The 20,034-nt window shown below is 50.2% G+C and overlaps 1 protein-coding gene across 1 annotated transcript; it reads left to right on the top strand.

Moving 5' to 3' along the window:
• Positions 1–1,129: 1,129 nt before the first annotated feature.
• On the top strand, positions 1,130–18,679 carry SRM (spermidine synthase). The gene is made up of 8 exons (XM_032232114.1): positions 1,130–1,384; positions 3,480–3,600; positions 5,166–5,258; positions 8,745–8,898; positions 10,838–10,921; positions 15,529–15,674; positions 16,879–17,001; positions 18,354–18,679. Exons 1-8 carry the CDS (start codon positions 1,230–1,232, stop codon positions 18,369–18,371), a joined length of 894 nt encoding a protein of 297 aa, XP_032088005.1. The 5' UTR covers positions 1,130–1,229; the 3' UTR covers positions 18,372–18,679.
• Positions 18,680–20,034: the final 1,355 nt, after the last annotated feature.

Below are 20,034 nucleotides of genomic sequence, written 5' to 3'. Positions count from 1 at the left end.
TAATTTACAAAGACTATTACTATTATTGTCCTCTTCCTTCCTAGTATCTATCTCTTCCCACATAACCATGTTGCTTGTATCTTTCAATTTATATTGTTTTTGTTTCCTAGTGCAATTTGACTGCTTATTTGTACCCTATGACTATCACTAAAGTGTTGTACCTTATGATTCTTGACGAATGTATCATGTCTTTTTATGCACACTGAGAGCCTATGCATCAAAGACAAATCCCTTGTGTGTCCAATCACACTTGGCCAATAAAAGATTCTATTCTGTTCTGTTCCTATCCCTATCTCCATTCCCGTCCTATTCTATCTGGACTATCTGCTTTTTTTTTCTTCAAAGACATTTTGCTTCTCATCCAAGAAGCTTCTTCAGCTCTGACTAGATGATGGGAAATTGAGCTGAAGAAGCTTCTTGGGTGAGAAGCAAAATGTCTTCAAAGAAAAGAAAACCAGAAGGTCCAGATAGAATGGGAATGGGGATAGGAATAGGAAGAATAGGAATAGGAATGTAAAATACATTCAACTCTTGACTGGATGGTGGGAAATTGAGCTGAAGAAGCTTCTTGCATGAGAAGCGAAACGTCTTCAAAGAAAAAACAGAAAGTCCAGTAAACAGTAACAGAGTTGGAAGGTACGTTAGAGGTCATCTAGTCCAACCCCCTTGCTCACGCAGGAGACCAGGACTAGGGAACTGCCGAGCTTTCTGATCCACAAGCTCAGTGCCTTAGCCACTGAGCCACCTAATTGTCTCTTGGGGGGGACCCCTTTGGGACTCCCCCGGGCAAAGCAAAGCAGGGCGCTTCCTGGGGAGGGGGGGGAGCGGATCAGCCCAGCTGCGAGCCAGCCACGTGGAGGGCCGGCCCCTCGCTTCCGCGTCCGCCTTCTCCCCAGCCAATCCGGGCCCGCCGCTCCAGCGCCCCACGTGGCCAGGCCTGGAACGCGCAACCTACCTTGCTGGCTTCACTCGCTTTCGCTCCTGCCGCCCTTGGCGGGTCTCGGCCAATGAGAAGCCCGTTTCCCGAACTGTCGCGGCTTCCCATTGGGCCCGCCGTTTGGGGAAGGGCCGAGGCCACGCCTCCTGAGAAGAAGAAACCGGGTTGGGCTGCGGCGCGGACAGGTGGCAGGTGGCCCAGGGAGGGTGGGAGGGAAGCCGCTCCTCCTCCTCCTCCCCCCCTCCCTTCCCCATCGGCCCTTTGCAGCGAGCCGAGGCCGGGCTGGGCGGGCATGGAGGCGGCTGCTGCAGCCGGAGGATCCGTCTCGCAGGAGGGCTGGTTCCGCGAGACCTGCAGCCTGTGGCCCGGGCAGGCGCTCTCCCTGCAAGTGGAGGAGGTGCTGCACCACCAGCGCTCGCCCTTCCAGGAGATCCTGGTCTTCCGCAGGTGAGCGCGCTCGGGAAGGGGCTCCGGGGGTCGCAACCCGCGACCGCGGCAAGGAAGCCGGCGGCAAGGCGGTGCCCAGCTGCAGCCTCGGTCCTCCTGCCGCCTCGGCTTTTTCCCCCCATTCCTCCCCCCCGTGGAGATCTGCAGGGTGAGAACTCCGCAAAGGAGTCGCCGCGCGCTCCATCCCACAAACGGCAATCAGAGTGAATAGGAAGGGACCTTGGAGGTCATCCAGTCCAGCCCCCAAGGCTCACGCAGGAGACCTGTGGGTCCTCCCAAGGAGCCGCCGTGCGCTCGATCTCACAAACGGTAAACCGTAACAGGATCGGAAGGCGCCTTGGAGGTCATCCAGTCCAGGCTCCTGCTCATGCAGGAGACCTGTGGGTCCCCCCAAGGAGCCGCCGCCGGGAGCTCGATCCCACAAGCGGTAATCAGAGTGAATAGGAAGGGGCCTTGGAGGTCATCCACTCCAGTCCCTTGATCACACAGGAGACCTGTGGGTCCCTAAGGAGCCGCCGGGCGCTCGATCCCACAAGCGAGGTTCAGTGAACAGGAAAAATAGAGTCGGAAGGGACCTTGGAGGTCATCCAGTCCAGCCCCCTGCTGATGCAGGAGACCTGTGGGTCCCCCAAGGAGCCACCATGTGCTTGATCACAGTAAATAGTAACAGAGTCGGAAGGGGCCTTGGAGTCGAGTCCAGCCCCCTGCCCACGAGGATCAGCAAACAGTAAAAACAGATCTTGGAGGTCATTTAGTCCAATCCCCTCCTCACACAGGAGACCCTGCACTAGGGATTCGAACCACCGACCGACCTTTCGAGTGGTGCTGCACACAGTGGCATTCTCCTTGCCCCCCCCCCCCCAACTTGGCAGTCAGTCTTCTCCCCCTCCCTGCCAAGGGAGCCAAGCCCAGTTGGGTGGCACCCAGTTGCCTTTTGTGATGCCAGGGACTGACTAGTAGCACGAGAGCCAACTGGATCAGGTGCCACCCAACCGGACTTGGCTCCCTGAGGGGGAAGGGGAAGGCTGCCTGCCAAGGAGAGGGCCACTGCACGCAACGCCGCTCGGAAGGTCAGTGGTTCGAATCCCTAGAACGGGTCTCCTGCGTGAGGAGAGGGTTGGACTAGATGACTTTCAAGGTCCCTTCCAACTCTGTTTTTACTGTTTACTGGCTGGCTTCCTCACCCAGGAGTAGGCAGCTGGGCATAAGCATCAGCTGAAGCCAGATGAAGGGGGGTGGGAATGGAAAGGAAGTGCGGAAAGTGGTTTTGGGGAGAATGGGCAGAGGGGAAGAGAGAGTGCTGATCCGAGCAGAAATGGTCACCCGTTGCTGGATGGAGAGATGCCGGTGAGTTTCATCCTCAGGGACAGCAGAGGTGGCCCTAAGTTTACATAAGTACAACACTCTTGTATTGTATTTGTATTTATTTATTTGTCAAACATATACGAGAGAACAGGTATAAGTATAAACATGGGCATGAACGAAAGAAATGAATGGAAATAAATGGGGACAGTAGGACGGGGACAGTAGGCACGCTGGTGGGCTTATGCCCACCCCCTTTATGGACCTCTTAGGAATGGGGTTGAGGTCCACGGTGGACAGTTTAAAGTTGAAGCTGTGGGGGTTAGAGGAAGTAACCACGGAGTCGGGTAGAGCATTCCAGGCGTTAACCACTCTGTTGCCCGAAGTTGTATTTTCTGCAATCGAGTTTGGAGCGGTTTGAGTTTGTATCGATTGTTTGCCCATGTATTGTTGCGGTTGAAGCTGAAGTAGTTGTTGACAGGTAGGACATTGTAGCAGACAATTTTGTGTACTAAAGGCGGCGTAGTTCCAGGTGGTCCAAACCCAAATTTCGAGCCTGGTGGCATAAGGGATTCTATTGTGAGCAGAGGAGCGGAGGACTCTTCTCGTGAAATATCTCTGGACTCTTTCAATTGTATTAATGACCGATATACAGTGTAGATTCCAGGCAGATGGGCTGTATTCGAGAATTGGTCTGGCAAAGGTTTTCTCCCCTCTTTCTGGAGAGGGGAGGCTTCCTTTTGAATCTTGGTTCAAAACTCAGCGGGATCCTTCGACCCTTTCTCCTTTACAGCAAAACCTACGGGAACGTCCTGGTTCTTGACGGAGTTATCCAGTGCACCGAGAGAGATGAGTTTTCCTACCAGGAAATGATCGCCAACCTCCCGCTCTGCAGCCATCCAAACCCCCGGAAGGTGAGCGTTCTCCAGAGCCCGCTTGGCTTGTGGTTGGCTACCTGGGATGGGGACGGCTCCACAGGGTGTCAGGCCAGGTTTTACAGACAAAGCAGGTGTCCACGGAGCTCAGCCTCTTCTCTTGGTGTTGCTCTGCCCTGACGCAGCCTTTTCCATGTGGAGACTCCTTATCTGGTCACAGCTGCCCCGTTGCGGGTAGATAAAGCATTCCAATGTTAAATTTAAAGGTAAAGGTGGAAGCAGTAGGTTCCATCCCCTATTTGGGTAGACCAGATTGCCCTGATAGACCAGTCTCACCAGAAAAAACACTTAAAGCATTGAAATGTTGGCCAATGATCCTTAATAGAATACCATATTTTTTGGACTATAAGACGCACCGGAGTATAAGACGCACCATAATTTTGAAGAGGTAATTTTTTTTTAAAAAAAAGTTTTTGCACTCTGCAGGCCTCCCAAACCCTCTGCACGGCTCATTTTTTTGCAAAAAAAAGGGGGGCATGCATAGCTTTGGGAGGCTTGTAAACTGCTCCTGGGGGCTGTGAGGGCCAAAAATGAGCAAAAAATGGCCCATTTTTTTGCAAAGAAAAAAGAAAAAAAAAAGGAGGGCATGCAGAGTGCATGCGGGAGGCTTGTAGAGTGCTCCTGGGAATTGGGGGGGGGGGGGAATGAGTAAAAATGACTCATTTTGTTCATTTTCCCCTCCCCAGCCCCCAGGAGCACTTTGCAAGCCTCCCAAACCCTCTGCATGTCCATTTTTGCAAAGGGGGCGGGGTTTTAGGAGGCCAAAAATGCTGTATTCAGTGTTTAAGATGCACCCAGATTTTCACCCTCTTTTTTGGGGGGAAACGATGCGTCTTATTCTCCGAAAAATACAGTAGATTATAGAATTCCTTATTGACACACAATGAGTTTGTCTCGAGGAGTGTGATTGGACACACAAGGAGTTTGCCTCCGGTGCAGAAGCACTTCAGTGTACATACAAGCAGCAAGTGATGATAAATCGCGATCATCGTTGATTATTTTTTCACGCATCTGGTCCTCATGGCCCAAAGGTGCTTTTCTGTTTTTTCTTTGAAGACGTTCCGCTTCTCATCCAAGAAGCTTCTGTATAAACGTCTTCAAAGAAAAAAAAAATGAGAAAGTCCAAGTTGCCTCTTGAAAAAAGCGCCTTTGGGACAACCATGACGTGGGTGACTGAGAATCTCCATAGACGTCTAGTCCTCATGGAGAGAAATCTCTGTTGCAATGCCCACTCTGTGATATTAACACACATACACACCGAGATCCATTGGGTTCTCGGTGTGTGTGATGTTTAAAAAGTGATGTTTAAAAAGTTGCTGAAACGCTAGCTGCTCCCCCAAGCCTTGAGGGAGTGGGGGTGCCAAGCCCTGTAGAATTACATCTTAAGTATTTGTCTCCTGGTAGAGGCCCCCAGTATGTGCCCTTTTTTTCTGCTTTTAACACTGTAAGCTCCCTTGGGGATTTGGGTGGCCTCTAAATCCGCGTAAGGCTTTGGTGGAGATTTGGCTTGGCGCTTGAGGCTGCACCTTCTCCTTTTTATCCAGATTCTGATTATCGGTGGTGGCGATGGAGGAGTCTTAAGAGAAGTAGTGAAGCATCCTTCGGTTGAGTCGGTAATACAGTGTGAAATTGATGAGGTATGCCTTGGTTTGCAAAGCCTGGTTAACTCTGGGAGTTGGTCTGGTGTCTTCTGCATGAAAATCGGACACTGGGGCTCCAAATGGCATGGATGTGTTTGACCAGTAAGGAGGTGTATGTGTCTAGATCTGTGATGGAGAACCTCCGGCGCCCATGTGATTTTCACATTTCCAGAGGGCCAGAGGAGGCCGTTTTCGCTCTCCAAGGCCTCAGGAAAGCCTCCGGAGGCTGGGAAGGGGTCTCTTGCACATGCTCTGGAGGGGGGGGCGCATGCACAATTGAATGAGGAGTTTGAGTGGGCAATTTTGACACGCCATAAGAAAAAGGCTCACCGTCACTGGCCTAGATGTATTTTTATTTCACTTCGAGATCAGCGCAAGATAATATTTAGCACTATAGACGTTGTAAGAGGAGAACTGTGTTAATCTCAAAGCTTATCCTTTTCATAAATTCTCCTATTCTTAAGGAGGGGCTGGCTGTTCCACTGCTCCTGATTTAAGTTAACCCAGACATCGCCATGATTTCATAACGACCAATCACCAAGATCACGTAAAACCTTGCAACGTAGGAACTAAAACTCATGGGAGACTAACATGAAGTAGAGTTGTAAAATTGCCAGGTTGAGTGGGTGTGATTGAAACCTGCCTTCCAGATGTTTGGACTTCAACGCCCAACAGTCGAATTGTAGTTGCATAGTTGCTTAGAAATCCTAAGTTGCATTAACAGAGGGATACAATCAAGATCAAGGGAGGTGCTAATACCACTCTATAAAGCCCTAGTAAGACCACAGCTAGAGTACTGCATCCAGTTTTGGTCACCGCACTATAAATGGTCTATAATCATTTAAATAACTATGAATAAATCAGGATGATGAGGGGACTGGAGGCTAAAACATAGGATGAACAGTTGCTGGAACTGGGCATGGCTAGTCTAGTGAAGAGAAGGACCAGGGGAGACATGATATTAGGGTTCCAATATTTGAGGGGGTGCTACAGAGAAGAGGCGGTCAAGCTATTCTCCAAAGACAAGGAATAATAATGGAGGGAAACCAATCAAGGAGAGATTCAACCAGGAAATAAGGAGGAACTTTCTGACAGTGAGAACAATCAAGCTATGGAACAGAAGTTGCCTTCAGAAGTTGTGGCAGCTTCATCCCTGGAAGCTTTCAAGAAGAAACTGGACTGCCATCTGACAAAAATAGTGTAGGGTCCCCTGCTTGGGCAGGGGGTTGGACTAGATGACCTACAAGATCCCTTCCAACTCTTGTCAATCTGTACCTGTATCATTCTCGGCAGCGGCTGTGCCAATCCAATCCCTTTGCTCATGTCTAGGTTTGTAGTACTATGCAAGATTCAGGATTTGTTTACATCCTCGAAGGTCTATTTTCCTTAGGAAGTTTATTCCAATATTTCACTGAAATCCACCTCCTTGCAGTTTCCCTGGATGAGAAAAACAGCCCCAAATCTTGGACCAGAACTGCGTTTAGTTCTTTTCTATCCTCCAAATAGGGGATGGATCTGGGTTTCCCTTAATGGAACATCGTCCTGGTTAGATTTCATCAGGGGAGGAGAATTCCAACTGGCAGAATCTTCCAGGGTTGGGTGGAAGAGAAAATGAAAAGGTGTGAGGCCCAGGAGGCAGACAATACTGCTTGCCCCAACTGGAGGGTGAGGTGTTTAGAAGAACAGGATGTTCTTCGCCAAAAATGCCCCCCAGTGAAAATCAAACGCTGGGGCAGGAATGTTCTGGCAGTGGATTTACTCCCTCCCGAGTCCTCAAACAACCTTGCCATTCCCGGATGTTGGGAGACAAAAAACAAGGAAAAACACAGCAAGCCATTAAATTACATTTCCTATAAAGGTTACCTTTGCAGTTTGTTAATAGAATAGAATAGAATTCTTTATTGGCCAAGTGTGATTGGACACAAGGAATTTGTCTTTGGTGCATAGGTTCTTAGTCTATATAGAATAGGAATAGGAATGGAATGGAATATGAGAAGAGAAAGAATAGAATAGAATAGAGTTCTTTATTGGCCAAGTGTGATTGGACACACAAGGAATTTGTCTTTAGTGCATAAGCTCTCAGTGTACATAGCAATAGCAGTTAGACTTATATACCGCTTCATAGGGCTTTCAGCCCTCTCTAAGCGGTTTATAGAGTCAGCATATCGCCCTCACAGTCTGGGTCCTCATTTCACCCACCTCGGAAGGATGGAAGGCTGAGTCAACCTTGAGCCGGTGAGATTAGAACCGCCGAACTGCAGATAACAGTCAGCTGTAGTGGCCTTCAGTACTGCACCCTAACCACTGTGCCACCTCGGCTCTTAAAAAGACAAGATACATTTCTCAAAAACCATAAGGTACAGCACTTAATGATATTTACTGGGATTCATTCTCAGGCTGTTTACTACTGAATTTATGGTCAGCTGAAAAATAGCTGGCATATCATGCAGTCACAGCCCTTATTGGGCTCAAGGGCACAGCCTGGAGAAGGGGAGTGGTGTGTGTGTGTGTGTGAGGGGGTGCAGGAAGAACTGAAGCAGGTAAGGCCCATCCTGGGTAAACTGGGAAAATGCAGAGAGGGGCTTCTTAACTAGCTTTGTGTCTTGACCCTAGGAAAAGTAAGGCCTTGGGACTAAGCAACGGAAGGACTGTCGCTTAGTGGTAGCTACAGACAGATAAGAGTTGGAAGGGACCTTGTAGGTCATCTAGTCTAACCCCCACCCACCCACCCAAGCAGGAGACCCTACAACATCTCTGACAGATGGCAGTCCAGTCTCTTCCTGAAAACTTCCAGTGATGAAGCTCCTACAACTTCTGTTCCATGGGTTGATTGTTCTCGCTGTCAGAAAATTCCTCCTTATTTCCAGGTTGAATCTCCCCTTGGTCAGTTTCCATCCATTATTATTCCTTGTCTGGCCTTCATGGAAAATAGCTTGAGCCCCTCCTCTCTGTGGCCGCCCCTCAAATATTGGAAGGCTGCTATCCTGTCTCCCCTGGTCCTTCTCTTCACTAGACTAGCCAGGCCCAGTTCCTGCAACCGTTCTTCCTATGTTTTAATCTCCAGTCCCCATCATCATCCTGGTTGCTCTTCTCTGAACTCTTTCCAGAGTCTCAACATCTTTTTTATAGTGCGATGACCAAAACTGGATGCAGTACTCTAGGTGTGGCCTTACTAGGGCTTTATAGAGTGGTATTAGTGCCTCCCTTGATCGTGATTGTATCCCTTTGTTAATGCAACTTAGGATTTCTAAGCAATTTTGCAACTAAAATTCAAAGGGCTGAGATTGGTTCTTCAGCTTCTCCAGGCACAGCTAGACAAATGCCCTGAAGGTGTGATATGTGATGCAAAGGGACTTTCTTTGTTCCACTGATTGGCAAAAGAATTCCTCAGTTACCCGGAGTAACAGTTTGGGCTAAGCTGCTAAGCTGAAATGGCCCGTTACTTGCTGGACGTAGAAAAAGGCATGACTCGAAATGTTGCAGGACGTGATCCAGGCCTCTAAGAAATATCTCCCCGGCATGGCCGTGGGCTACTCCAGCCCGAAGCTGACGCTCCACGTTGGGGATGGCTTTGAATTCATGAAGCAGAACCAAGAGGCTTTTGATGTGATCATCACCGATTCCTCGGATCCCATGGGTGAGTCTGGGGAGCCGGGCCCCACCTGCAGCCTTCCCAATCTCCCTTTTTCCTGCTTTTGGTTAAGGCAGGGCTCAGGCTTTGCTTCTGGAGCCGCATGTGGCTCTTCCATCCCCCTGCTGCAGCTCCCTGTCGCTCAGAATATGCGTCACAACTGCCGGTGTGCAACACTCACCGGGATGTGATTTATTGAGCTTTTCGACCCCTGGTAGGCCAACCATGGATAAATCCAAGGAAATAAAAGATTCAGAAGAAAACAGAATGTTTAATTCAACTACATATGCTAGTTTTGTAGCTGCTCAGGAAATAATCCGGCACTGGAAGGTTTTTGTGGCTCCCGATGTTTTGTTTTCTGTGGGAAATGGGTCCAAATGGCTCTTTTGAGTGTTTAAAGTTGCCGACTCCTCAGTCAAGGCCTCCCTCTGCCCGTTTAATCCTCCCAATGACCCTGCCAGTGTCGGTGGGCCGAGAGAAGGCAGCTACTCTGATCGTCCCAAAGGGCTTTCTTTGTTTTTCTTTGACGACATTTCGCTTCTCTGTCCAAGAAGCTTCTTCAGCTTTGACTGGATGGGGGGGGGGGGGGGGAGAGAAGGATTGCAGACAGCTGGTCATTTGCATCCTTTTTAGAGGGTTGTTGAGGCCACTTGGAGGTTTATCTGTGTCCTCAGAGTGTGTCCTGAGTGGTGCAAATGGTTCCTGTAGTCTGCAATTTTTTTCCCTCTGGAAATCCATTCCTACTCCCACACCATTCCAAGGGTGTTTGTCCCAAATTGTGTAGCTAGAAGTCTGTAGAGATTCTCAGTCCTCCAGGTCGTGGTTGTCCCAAAGGTGGTTTTTTTCAGGAGGCAACTGGATTTTTTTTTGTTTTTGTTTTCCTTTTGAAGACGTTTCGCTTCTCGCCCAAGAAGCTTCTTCAATTCTGTCTGGATGGTGGGGAAGGGAAGGATTCCCTCAGGGTGAACACAGATAAACCTCCCAAGTGCCCTCAATGGCTCTCTGAAAAGAATGCAAATGACCAGTTGTCTGCAAGGAGTATCAGTCCTTCCGTTCCCCGCCATCCAGACAGCGCTGAAGAAGCTTTTTGGATGAGAAGCGAAACGTCTTCAAAGAAAAAATCAGTTGCCTCTTGGGGGAAAAAAGCACCTTTGGGGCAACCATGACCTGGATGACCGAGAATCTCCATAGACAGCTACCCTGTTTTCCCAAAAATAAGACCTCCCCGGATAATAACCCTAATCGGGCTTTTGGGCGCATGCGCTAAAATAAGTCCTCCCCGAAAATATCGCAACACAGCAGCAGCCATGAGGTGACCACGCTCGCCCCCTCCTGCGCCTCAAAAATAATAAGCCCTCCTGAAAATATCGCAACACTGCAGCAGCCATTAGGTGACCACGCTCGCCACCTTCTGCGCCTCAAAAATAATAAGACCTCCCCGAAAATATCGCAACACAGTAGCAGCCATGAGGTGACCACGCTTGCCGCCTTGTGCGCCTCAAAAATAATAAGACCTCCCTGAAAATATCGCAACACTGCAGCAGCCATGAGGTGACCACGCTTGCCGCCTTGTGCGCCTCAAAAATAATAAGACCTCCCGAAAATATCGCAACACTGCAGCAGCCATGAGGTGACCACGCTTGCCGCCTTGTGCGCCTCAAAAATAATAAGACCTCCCGAAAATATCGCAACACTGCAGCAGCCATGAGGTGACCACGCTTGCCGCCTTGTGCGCCTCAAAAATAATAAGACCTCCCCGAAAATAAGGCCAAGCGCTTATTTCGTTGGTCAAAAGAAAATAAGACCCTGTCTTATTTTTGGGAAAACACGGTACTCTGATCACGTGGCAAACTGCAAGCCCAGGGAGACTTAGGCCCACATCCCCCCAGTTTTAATCTGATGCGTTGACCTTATAATGCTCTTTTAACACCCCGTTTCTTGACAGGTCCAGCTGAAAGCCTGTTTAAGGAATCCTATTACCAGCTGATGAAAACCGCCCTGAGGGAAGATGGGATTCTCTGTTGCCAAGGTGATTCCTGGCCCGAGTGCCCGGCCTGGTCCAGTTCCCCCTTCCTTGAGTTAAAACTGGGTTTTTTTCCCCTGCTGTTTTGCTTTAAGATTCCCCCTTAAAGAATCCCCAAGCAGTCTGAGCCCACTGGCTCCGCATTCTCCGCATGGTTAACCCAAGTCAGGTGCAAATGTTGAGTACACTCAGCCCTCGGTTTACGACGGTTCATTTAGCGACCATTCGAAGTTACCACCTCACTGGGGGGGAAAAATTGACTTGTAACCTTTTTTTTGCTTACAACCAGAGGGGGGTCCTACCGGTACGGCCGAACAGGTAGTAACTCGGCTGGAAAGGTGCCCATACCGGTTCTATCCTGGCCCCGCCATCTTTATTTTCCGTTCTGCGCAGGCGCCGAACAATCTTCATTGAAAAAATGTAATCCCCCCCCCCTTTTTTTTTAATGGTATGCGCATGCGCAGACCTTTTTAAGTGCAAAATATTTCAGGCAACGAACTGGTATAATGCCAGCAGGAACTCACCCCTCATGGTCAGGTGATCAAAATTCAGGCAACTGACTCGTATTTATGACAGTTGCAGCGCCTGGGGGGAGCGATCTCCTGACAAGCCAATTGAGATCCAGATTCACTTAACAACCAGGTTACTGACTTAACAACTGCAGTGATTCGCTTAACAACTGTGGCAGGAAAGATCGTACAATGAGGCCAAAATTCATTTAACAACTGTCTTGCTTAGCAACATAAATTTTGGGCTCAAATGTGGCCATAAGTCGAGGACTACTGTAGTTGCCTTAATTTGGCTTTGCAAATGTGGCTTTAAAAAAAATAATAATCTTGCTTTGCCAGTTGATTTATAGCTAGTCTCGATGTGCATAGTCAGGTCTTTGGTTTGGCTTAAGAGCCGGAGATAAGGGGCACAGTGGCTCAGAGGCTAAGATGCTGAGCTTGTTGATCAGAAAGGTCGGCAGTTCGAATCCCTGCTGCCGCGTAATGGAGTGAGCTCCCGTTAGTTGTCCCAGCTTCTGCCAACCTAGCAGTTGGAAAGCACGTTAAAAATGCAAGTTTGAGTTTTTTTGAGTTTTATTAGAATTTGTAGGCCGCCCTTTTCCCTGAGGGGACTCAGGGCGGCTCACATAAAACTGGGAAGGGGGGAACACAAACATCAAGATAGAAGACATGTAATAAAATGGTAGGCAACATACATTCATCATTCGGGAGGGGTAACTATCCTTATCCCCAGGCCTGACGGGCGAGCCAGTTCTTCAAGGCTATGCGGAAGGCTTGGACGGTGGAGAGGGTACGAATCTCCACGGGGAGCTCGTTCCAAAGGGCCGGGGCTACTGCTGAGAAGGCCCTCCTCCTTGTGGTTGCCAGCCGACACTGGCTGGCCGATGGAATACGGAGGAGGCCTAGTCTATGGGATCTTATTGGTCGCAGGGAGGTAATTGGCAGAAGGCGGTCTCTCAAGTATCCAGATCCACTGCCATGTAGGGCTTTATGGGTGATTAATAGCACCTTGAAGCGCATCCGGAGATCGACAGGCAGCCAGCGCAGCTCGCGGAGGATGGGTGTTATGCGGGTGAATCGAGGTGCACCCGCAATCACTCGCGCGGCTGCGTTCTGAACTAGCTGAAGCCGCCGGATGCTCTTCAAGGGCAGCCCCATGTAGAGCACATTGCAGTATTCCAGCCTAGAGATCACAAGGGCCCGAGTGACTGTTGCGAGAGCCTCCCGATTCAGGTAGGGTCGCAACTGGCGCACCAGGCGAACCTGGGCGAATGCCCCCCTGGTCACAGCCGTTAGGTGGTGGTCAAATGACAGCTGTGGATCCAGGAGGACTCCCAAGTTGCGAACCCTCTCTGAGGGGTGCAAAATTTGACCCCCCAGCCTGAGTGTTGGAATATTAGTCAAATCTTTGGGAGGAAAACACAACAGCCACTCGGTCTTTTCTGGGTTGAGCACAAGCTTGTTAACCCTCATCCAGTCCATAACGGCCTCAAGACCCCGGCTCATCACATCTGCCGCTTCATTGAGTTGGCACGGGGCGGACAGATACAATTGAGTATCGTCCGCATATTGATGGTATCTAATCCCGTGCCTGCGGATGATCTCTCCCAGCGGTTTCATGTAGATGTTGAATAGCAGGGGGGATAAGACCGAACCCTGAGGCACCCCATAATTTAGGGGCCTAGGGGACGATCTCTGCCCCCCCACTAACACCGACTGCGACCTGTCCGAGAGGTAGGAGGAGAACCACCGTAGCACGGTGCCTCCCACTCCCACCCCCCGCAGTCGTCGCAGAAGGATACCATGGTCGATGGTATCGAAAGCCGCTGAGAGGTCAAGGAGGACCAGGATGGAGGAATGTCCTTCATCTCTGGCTCTCCAGAGATCATCAATCAATGCGACCAAAGCGGTTTCTGTGCTGTAACCGGGTCTGAAGCCTGACTGGAAGGGGTCTAGGTAGTTTGCTTCCTCCAAGGACCGTTGGAGCTGAAAGGCCACCACCTTCTCAACAACCTTCCCCAAAAAGGGAAGGTTGGAGACAGGACGATAGCTATTAAGAACAGCTGGATCCAAAGATGGTTTCTTCAGGAGGGGTCTCACCACCGCCGCTTTCAGTGCGGCGGGGAAGTTCCCCTCCCAAAGGGAGGCGGTCACGACCGCCTGGATCCAGCCTCGTGTCACCTCACTGCAGTTCGTAACCAGCCATGAGGGACACGGATCCAGAACACAGGTGGAGGTACTTACAGCTCTCATGGCCTTGTCCACATCCCCGGGGGTAACGTCCTGAAACTCAACCCAGAGCTGTTCTACTTGGTCCCCCTGTGCCTCGGCTGGAACTGCGGGGGTGGAGTCCAAGTCCGACCGAAACCGAGCAATTTTGTCCGCTAAGAATTGGGCATACTCTTCAGCCCTGCCCTGCAAGGGTTCCCCCGCCTCCCTTTTGTTCAATAGGGAGCGGGTTATCCTAAACAGGGCGGCTGGACGGGACTCAGCGGATGCAACCAGGGTGGCTATGTGCGATCTTTTTGCTGCCCTAAGTGCTCTGGTGTATTCCCTGGTGCAGGTGGTTACCATTGCTCGGTTCGATTCGGACTTATCGGACCTCCAACGGTGCTCTAGGCATCTCCTCCGGCGCTTCATCTCCCGGAGTTCCTCGGTAAACCAAGGGGGTCTCCGGGATCCGCTGCCTCGGAGGAGCCGCAGTGGCGCAATCCGGTCGAGGGCCTCCGACGCTGCCGAGTGCCACGCAGCAGCCAGAGTCTCCACCGGACTGTGGGCGAGAGTGTCAGGAATAACCCCAAGCTCTGTCTGGAACCTTGACGGCTCCATAAGGCGCCTGGGGCGGAACCACCTGGTCGGTTCCTCCTCCCTACAGTGGGGGTTTGGCCTCCGGAAGTCGAGCCTCAGTAGGCAGTGGTCTGACCACGACAGGGGTATGATGTCGCTCCCCCTCAGACCAAGATCACAAATCCACTGCTCCGAGAGAAATACAAGGTCAAGCATGTGTCCCGCTGAGTGGGTTGGGCCTCGAATTACTTGGGTCAAGCCCATGGCTGTCATGGAGGCCATGAACTCCTGCGCCCCATCAGAGTTTTCACCGAGCGACGGCAAATTGAAGTCCCCCAGGACCATCAACCTAGGGAACTCAATTGCCAGCTCGGCTACCGACTCGAGGAGCGAGGGGAGGGCTGCTGCAACGCTGTTGGGAGGCAGGTACGTTAGCAGCAGACCCACTTGACCCTTGAGGTCCAACTTTAACAGCAAAGACTCACACCCGACAATCTCCGGAGCAGGGACCCTACGAGGAACTAACGACTCCCGGATAACGGCGGCCACACCCCCACCCCTTCCCTGGGCTCTCGGCTGATGCAGCACCTGAAATCCTTCTGGGCACAGCTCTACAAGGGGGACTCCTCCCTCTGGGCCCAGCCAGGTTTCAGTAATACATGCCAGGTCTGCCCTCTCGTCTAAAATTAAGTCCCGGACGAGAGGAGCTTTATGAACAACAGACCTGGCATTTAGCGACAACAGCCTGAGACCAGGGTCCTGACTACTTCCGCCATCTGGTCTTGGAGTGGGACTCCTAGGGCCAGAAGGAGGGATCTCTGCAATGTAGCGAACCCTCCTTCCCCGGTAATGGCCTGCCCTAAAGTCCCCGCCGTATCTGCCCCTCCCTGTTACGACCGCAATACCCCGACCCTCTCCCGTGTCTCTGGAAGTAGAAAAATAGGAACCACCTTTAGTAGGAAGGGAACAGTGTTCCGTGCACCTTTGGGCATTAAGTCATACCGGCCACATGACCACAGAGACGTCTTCGGACAGCGCTGGCTCTTCGGCTTTGAAACGGAGATGAGCACCACCCTCTAGAATTGGGAATAGCTAGCACATATGTGCTTGGGGAATCCTTAAAAGCTGAAGGCATGTACAAACTCAGAAAAATGGGTCTATTTAGTCACGAATTACTCATGCAGGGCTTTTATAAAAGCAAGAAAAAACACAACAAGGCTTGCAGGAAACCCACATCTCCGATTCCGAGCTTCCTCGAGAGAAGACGACCAGGCCAGGCAGATGGGAAAAATCCATTTTTCTTTCTTTCTTGACCAGGGGAATGCCAGTGGTTGCACCTCGATCTCATTAAGGAGATGCGCCAGTTCTGTAAATCCCTCTTTCCAGTGGTCGAGTACGCCTACTGCACCATCCCGACGTACCCCAGCGGCCAGATTGGCTTCATGCTTTGCAGCAAAAATCCAGTAAGGACCGAGAGGGGTTTTGTTTCGTTTTTTCCTCCATGAATTTGCATTAATGGAGTCGGTGTAATTGTGTACGGGAGGCCCTGGGGTGAGGAAGAAGAGAAGGTGCACGTGCCGGCCTTGTTCACCCTTGGGAGATCTCAGACTAACATAGTTGGAAGAAGGGACCTTGTAGGTCATCTAGTCCAACCCCCTGCCCAAGCAGGAGACCCGACACAATTTCTGACAGAGGACAGTCCAGTCTCTTCTTGAAAGCCTCCAGTGATGAAGCTTCCACAACTTCCGAGGGCAACTTCTGTTCCACTGGTTGATTGTTCTCACTGTCAGAAAGTTCCTCCTTATTTCCTTGTTGAATCTCTTTTTTCAGTTTTCATCCATTATTATTCTTTGTCTGGCCTTTGGGTGCTTTGGAAAATAGCTTGACTCCCTCCTCTCTGTGGCAGCCCCTCAAATATTGGATGACTGCTATCCTTTCTCCCCTGGTCCTTCTCTTCACTAGACCAGCCATGCCCAGTTCCCACAATCATTCTTTGTATGTTTTAGCCTCCAGGCCTTGGATCATCTTAGATAGATCCAGATTAACAGAGATGGAAGGGACCTTGTAGGTCATCTAGTCCACCACCCCCACCCAAGCAGGGGATCCTGGACCATTTTTGACAGGTGGCAGTCCAGTCTCTTTGAAAGCTTCCAGGGATGAAGCTCCCACAACTTCTGAAGGCAACTTCTGTTCCATGGGTTGATTGTTGTCCCTATCAGAAAGTTCCTCCTTATTTCTAGGTTGAATCTCTCCTTGGTCAGTTTCCATCCATTGTTCCTTGTTTGGCCTTCATGGAAAATAGCTTGACCCCCTCCTCTCTGTGGCAGCCCCTCAAATATTGGATGACTGCTATCCTTTCTCCCCTGGTCCTTCTCTTCACTAGACCAGCCATGCCCAGTTCCTGCAACCCTTCATTGCATGTTTTAGCCTCCACGCTCCTAATCATCCTGGTTGCTCTTCTCTGCACTCTTTCTAGAGTCTCCACATCTTTTTTTTTGTAGTGTGGTGACCGCAAATGGCTCAACCAATGCTAGTGGAGAAGTCTAGGAGTTCCTCTCCTGGCACTTCTGGATGGGGAAAGCTACGCTAGTGATTCCAAAAGCTCTCGAATGAATAAACACGGCTGGGTTGTTGTTGTCTTTCTCCCTTGTGTGAAATTTTATGCAGAACACTAACTTCAGGGAACCGATCCAGCTACTTTCTCAGGAACAAGTGGAAAAAATGAGCCTTAAGTATTACAACTCGAACATCCACCGAGCGGCATTCGTCTTGCCAGAGTTTGCACGAAAGGTAAACCACGCGTGGATTTATTTATTTATTTTCCCCCTCCCAGGTTTTGACGTTAGCGTGACGAATCCCGCAAAATTATGGATGGGTCCCATTCTCTGCCATTGCCAGTGTGGTTCCCTTTCTTTCTGACCAAGGCTTCCCAAGAGCATGACTCTCTTGTCCTGACAAAAAAACCTTTTATTAATTTCCTGTGAATTCTTCTCATTCACATCCAGCAAAGTCTTTCGAGAGAGGAGTTACAGTCACAGACCTTATCTGGCTTGGAGAGCTGACAGGCCGATATCTGCAGAACTTGGCCAGGAGTCTCAAAGAGTCACAAACCAATTACTGTGTTTTTCGGAGTATAAGATGCACCAGAGTGTAAGATGCAGCAAGGTTTTGAACAGGCAAATTTAAAAAAAAGTTTTTCCCTTTGCAAACCTCCCCAAAACGGCCCATTTTTTGCTAAAACAGGCCTGTCCCCCCCCACCACCCAAAAAAGGCATGAATAGCCTTTAGGGAGCTTGCAGAGTGCTCCTGGGGGTTGGGGGCCCCCCCAAACAAGCAAAAGGCCCATTTTTTGTGAAAACGGGCCAGTTTTTTGACAAAACAATTGCATGCATAGCCTTTAGGAAGCTTATAGAGTACTCCTGGGCTGGGGGGGGGGGCACAGTTGAGCAAAAACCGGGACCTTTTTCACTCATTTCTGCCCTCCCCAGCCCCCAGGAGCTGTCTGAAAGCCGTCTACAGGCTCTGCACAGCCATTTTGGTGAAGGGGCGGGGCTTCAGAAGGCAAAAAAATTGTATTCGGTGTATAAGACGCACCCAGATTTTCAGCCTCTTTTTTGAGGGAAAAAAGTGCGTCTTATACTCCAAAAAATACAGTAAGTGAACTAATTGTCTCCTGCAAGCTCCACTCCCCTTTCGCTCTTCTTTTATTCCCTCTGGGAGGGGCCATTCATTGTCCACCTGTGGCCTTACTCCCTAGTCGACCCCTGTTCTTTAGTGATTCCTTTCACCTGGCAGCTCTGTGCATGCGCACACTGGGAACAGGCTCCAGCTGTTCCTCTGCCTCACTGATGTCTGACTCTGAAGGCAGCTGATAACTGTCAGACGGCCCTGGTCCCCTCTCTGCCTCTGACATAGAGCCCTCATCAGAGCCTTCCCCAGACTCCAGGACTGGCCCATGCTCCTCCCTAACCTCCTCACTGTCTGAATTTGTGGGCCACAACAGAAGCAATTGTTGAATAAGCACTTACACAATTATTTTATTCGCTCGGGGACGAAACATTTACCATGCTTTGCCCGCCAGTTTCCTGTTAACAGCTGTGCTTTTCTCCGTCTCTCCATCCTCCCTCCCCTCCCTTCCCCAGGCACTGAGTACCGTGTAAAAAATGCCACAGGACAGCTTGGCCCTCTTCCCTCAAAGGTCTGGAGATCTCGAAGTGGCACCACCGTAGATTTTCTCCGGTGATGGCTCCGGTCCTCCCGTCCTGCAAGTCCGGGCACCCTCTCTGCCAGCTGAACGTCTCTTCCTATTATGTATTTAAAAAGAAAAGGACTTGGCATTCGGCTCCTGGCAAGACTCCAAAGCTTCCACTCAGGCCTCGGTTTCAGGCTCTGCGGTTTGGAGGCGTCTCCTTCCAGAACTCAGCATTAACCCAGCCGGTGTTTTCCGATTCATGGATCTGTATTTATAGCTAACAAATATTTCCCCCCCCCCTCCCCAAACACTCTTTTTCTGATGCTCCCCACTCCTCCCCAGTAACTCAGCAGACGGGGCGTGGTTTGGCAGCTCCCCCCCCCCCCAATAGTGTAATGTTTTGAAAAGCAAACACCCACATTTTTGCCCCCCCCACTTTTTCTGCCCCCATAGGAGAACCAAACCTTCTGTTTCAATGTTTGGTATTTTGTCCCTGCTCTCAGCAATCCCTTTTTAGCTGAACTAAGAAGCGTCTGCCAGCTGTAAACTCTGCTTTGCCTGCCTGCTTGCCTGCCTGCCTGCCATGAAGAGAGAAGAGGCGTTTTAAGCTGCCCCCGTTTGTGCCGCCGGAAATGCTGGTATAACTGGAGCGTTTCCAATCGACAGCAAGTCCGGGCCTTTTCCACACACCGCTCCCAAATTACTGTTGTAATCATGCATCTTTGTTAAGCAGAAGTAGCCTTGGAAATGAAATTACTCTCCCTCCCAGAAATGTTTCGAACAAACGCAGGGGGACACGGGGGCTAAGACGCTGAGCTTGTCGATCAGACAGGTCGACAGTTCGAATCCCTAGCGCTGTGTAACAGAGCGAGCACCCGTGACCTGTCCCAGCTTCTGCCAACCTAGCAGTTCGGAAGCACGTAAAAAATGCAAGTAGAAAAATAGGAACCACCTTTGGTGGGAAGGTCACAGCGTTCCGTGCGCCTTTGGCATTGAGTCATGCCGGCCACATGACCACGGAGACGTCTTCGGACAGCGCTGGCTCTTTGGCTTTGAAATGGAGATGAGCACCACCCCCTAGAGTCAGGAACGACTAGCATATGTATGCGATGGGGGAACCTATAACTTTTAAGGAACTGTTCCCCTTTTAAGAAGATAACCGTGGTGCGTTTCACTGGTAGTTTGCAAAAATGACATATACCTTTCCTTGAGCTGGTTCTTCTTTGGGAGTGTCTTAAGCTACAAGTGCCCAAATTCCCAGCCTGATGATAAATCTGGCACCCTTTGACCCAACCGTGCCCATCTTTCTTTCAAAAACCCAAAATAAGATTCCAGTCCTGCTGGTTCAAAATAAGGGCCAAGGGTTGGGAATTCTGCAGCCCGAAAGATCTGGGGAGGAAAGGTGACCTCTCAGAGACCCCTGATTTTAGCCAGTCCCCGTGTAACTCATTCTGCCTTGTGGGGAAATTTTGCCTAGGTACAATATAGGCCGGAAGGGTATGTCTATGTATGATTTTGTTTCCTTTTTTAAAAAAAATACATCTAAAATGGTCTTTGTCTCTTTTTCTTCTTTTTTTTGAGGGAGGGGGAATTGAGCACATTAGGCAAGTAAAATCTTGTGTTACCCAGTG

The sequence above is a fragment of the Thamnophis elegans genome, chromosome 15, assembly GCF_009769535.1.
Source record: "Thamnophis elegans isolate rThaEle1 chromosome 15, rThaEle1.pri, whole genome shotgun sequence".
NCBI lineage: Eukaryota > Metazoa > Chordata > Lepidosauria > Squamata > Colubridae > Thamnophis > Thamnophis elegans.
Note: the sequence above shows the minus strand (reverse complement) of the source record. Positions and strands in the feature narration are given on the sequence as shown.

Bases quoted from the DNA above. Each gene is read 5' to 3' on its own strand.
- SRM (XM_032232114.1), top strand. From the start codon at position 1,230: ATGGAGGCGGCTGCTGCAGCCGGAGGATCCGTCTCGCAGGAGGGCTGG. The intron at 5,259-8,744 runs GTATGCCTTGGT...GAAATGTTGCAG, and splicing joins TACAGTGTGAAATTGATGAG to GACGTGATCCAGGCCTCTAA. The intron at 8,899-10,837 runs GTGAGTCTGGGG...GTTTCTTGACAG, and splicing joins CGATTCCTCGGATCCCATGG to GTCCAGCTGAAAGCCTGTTT.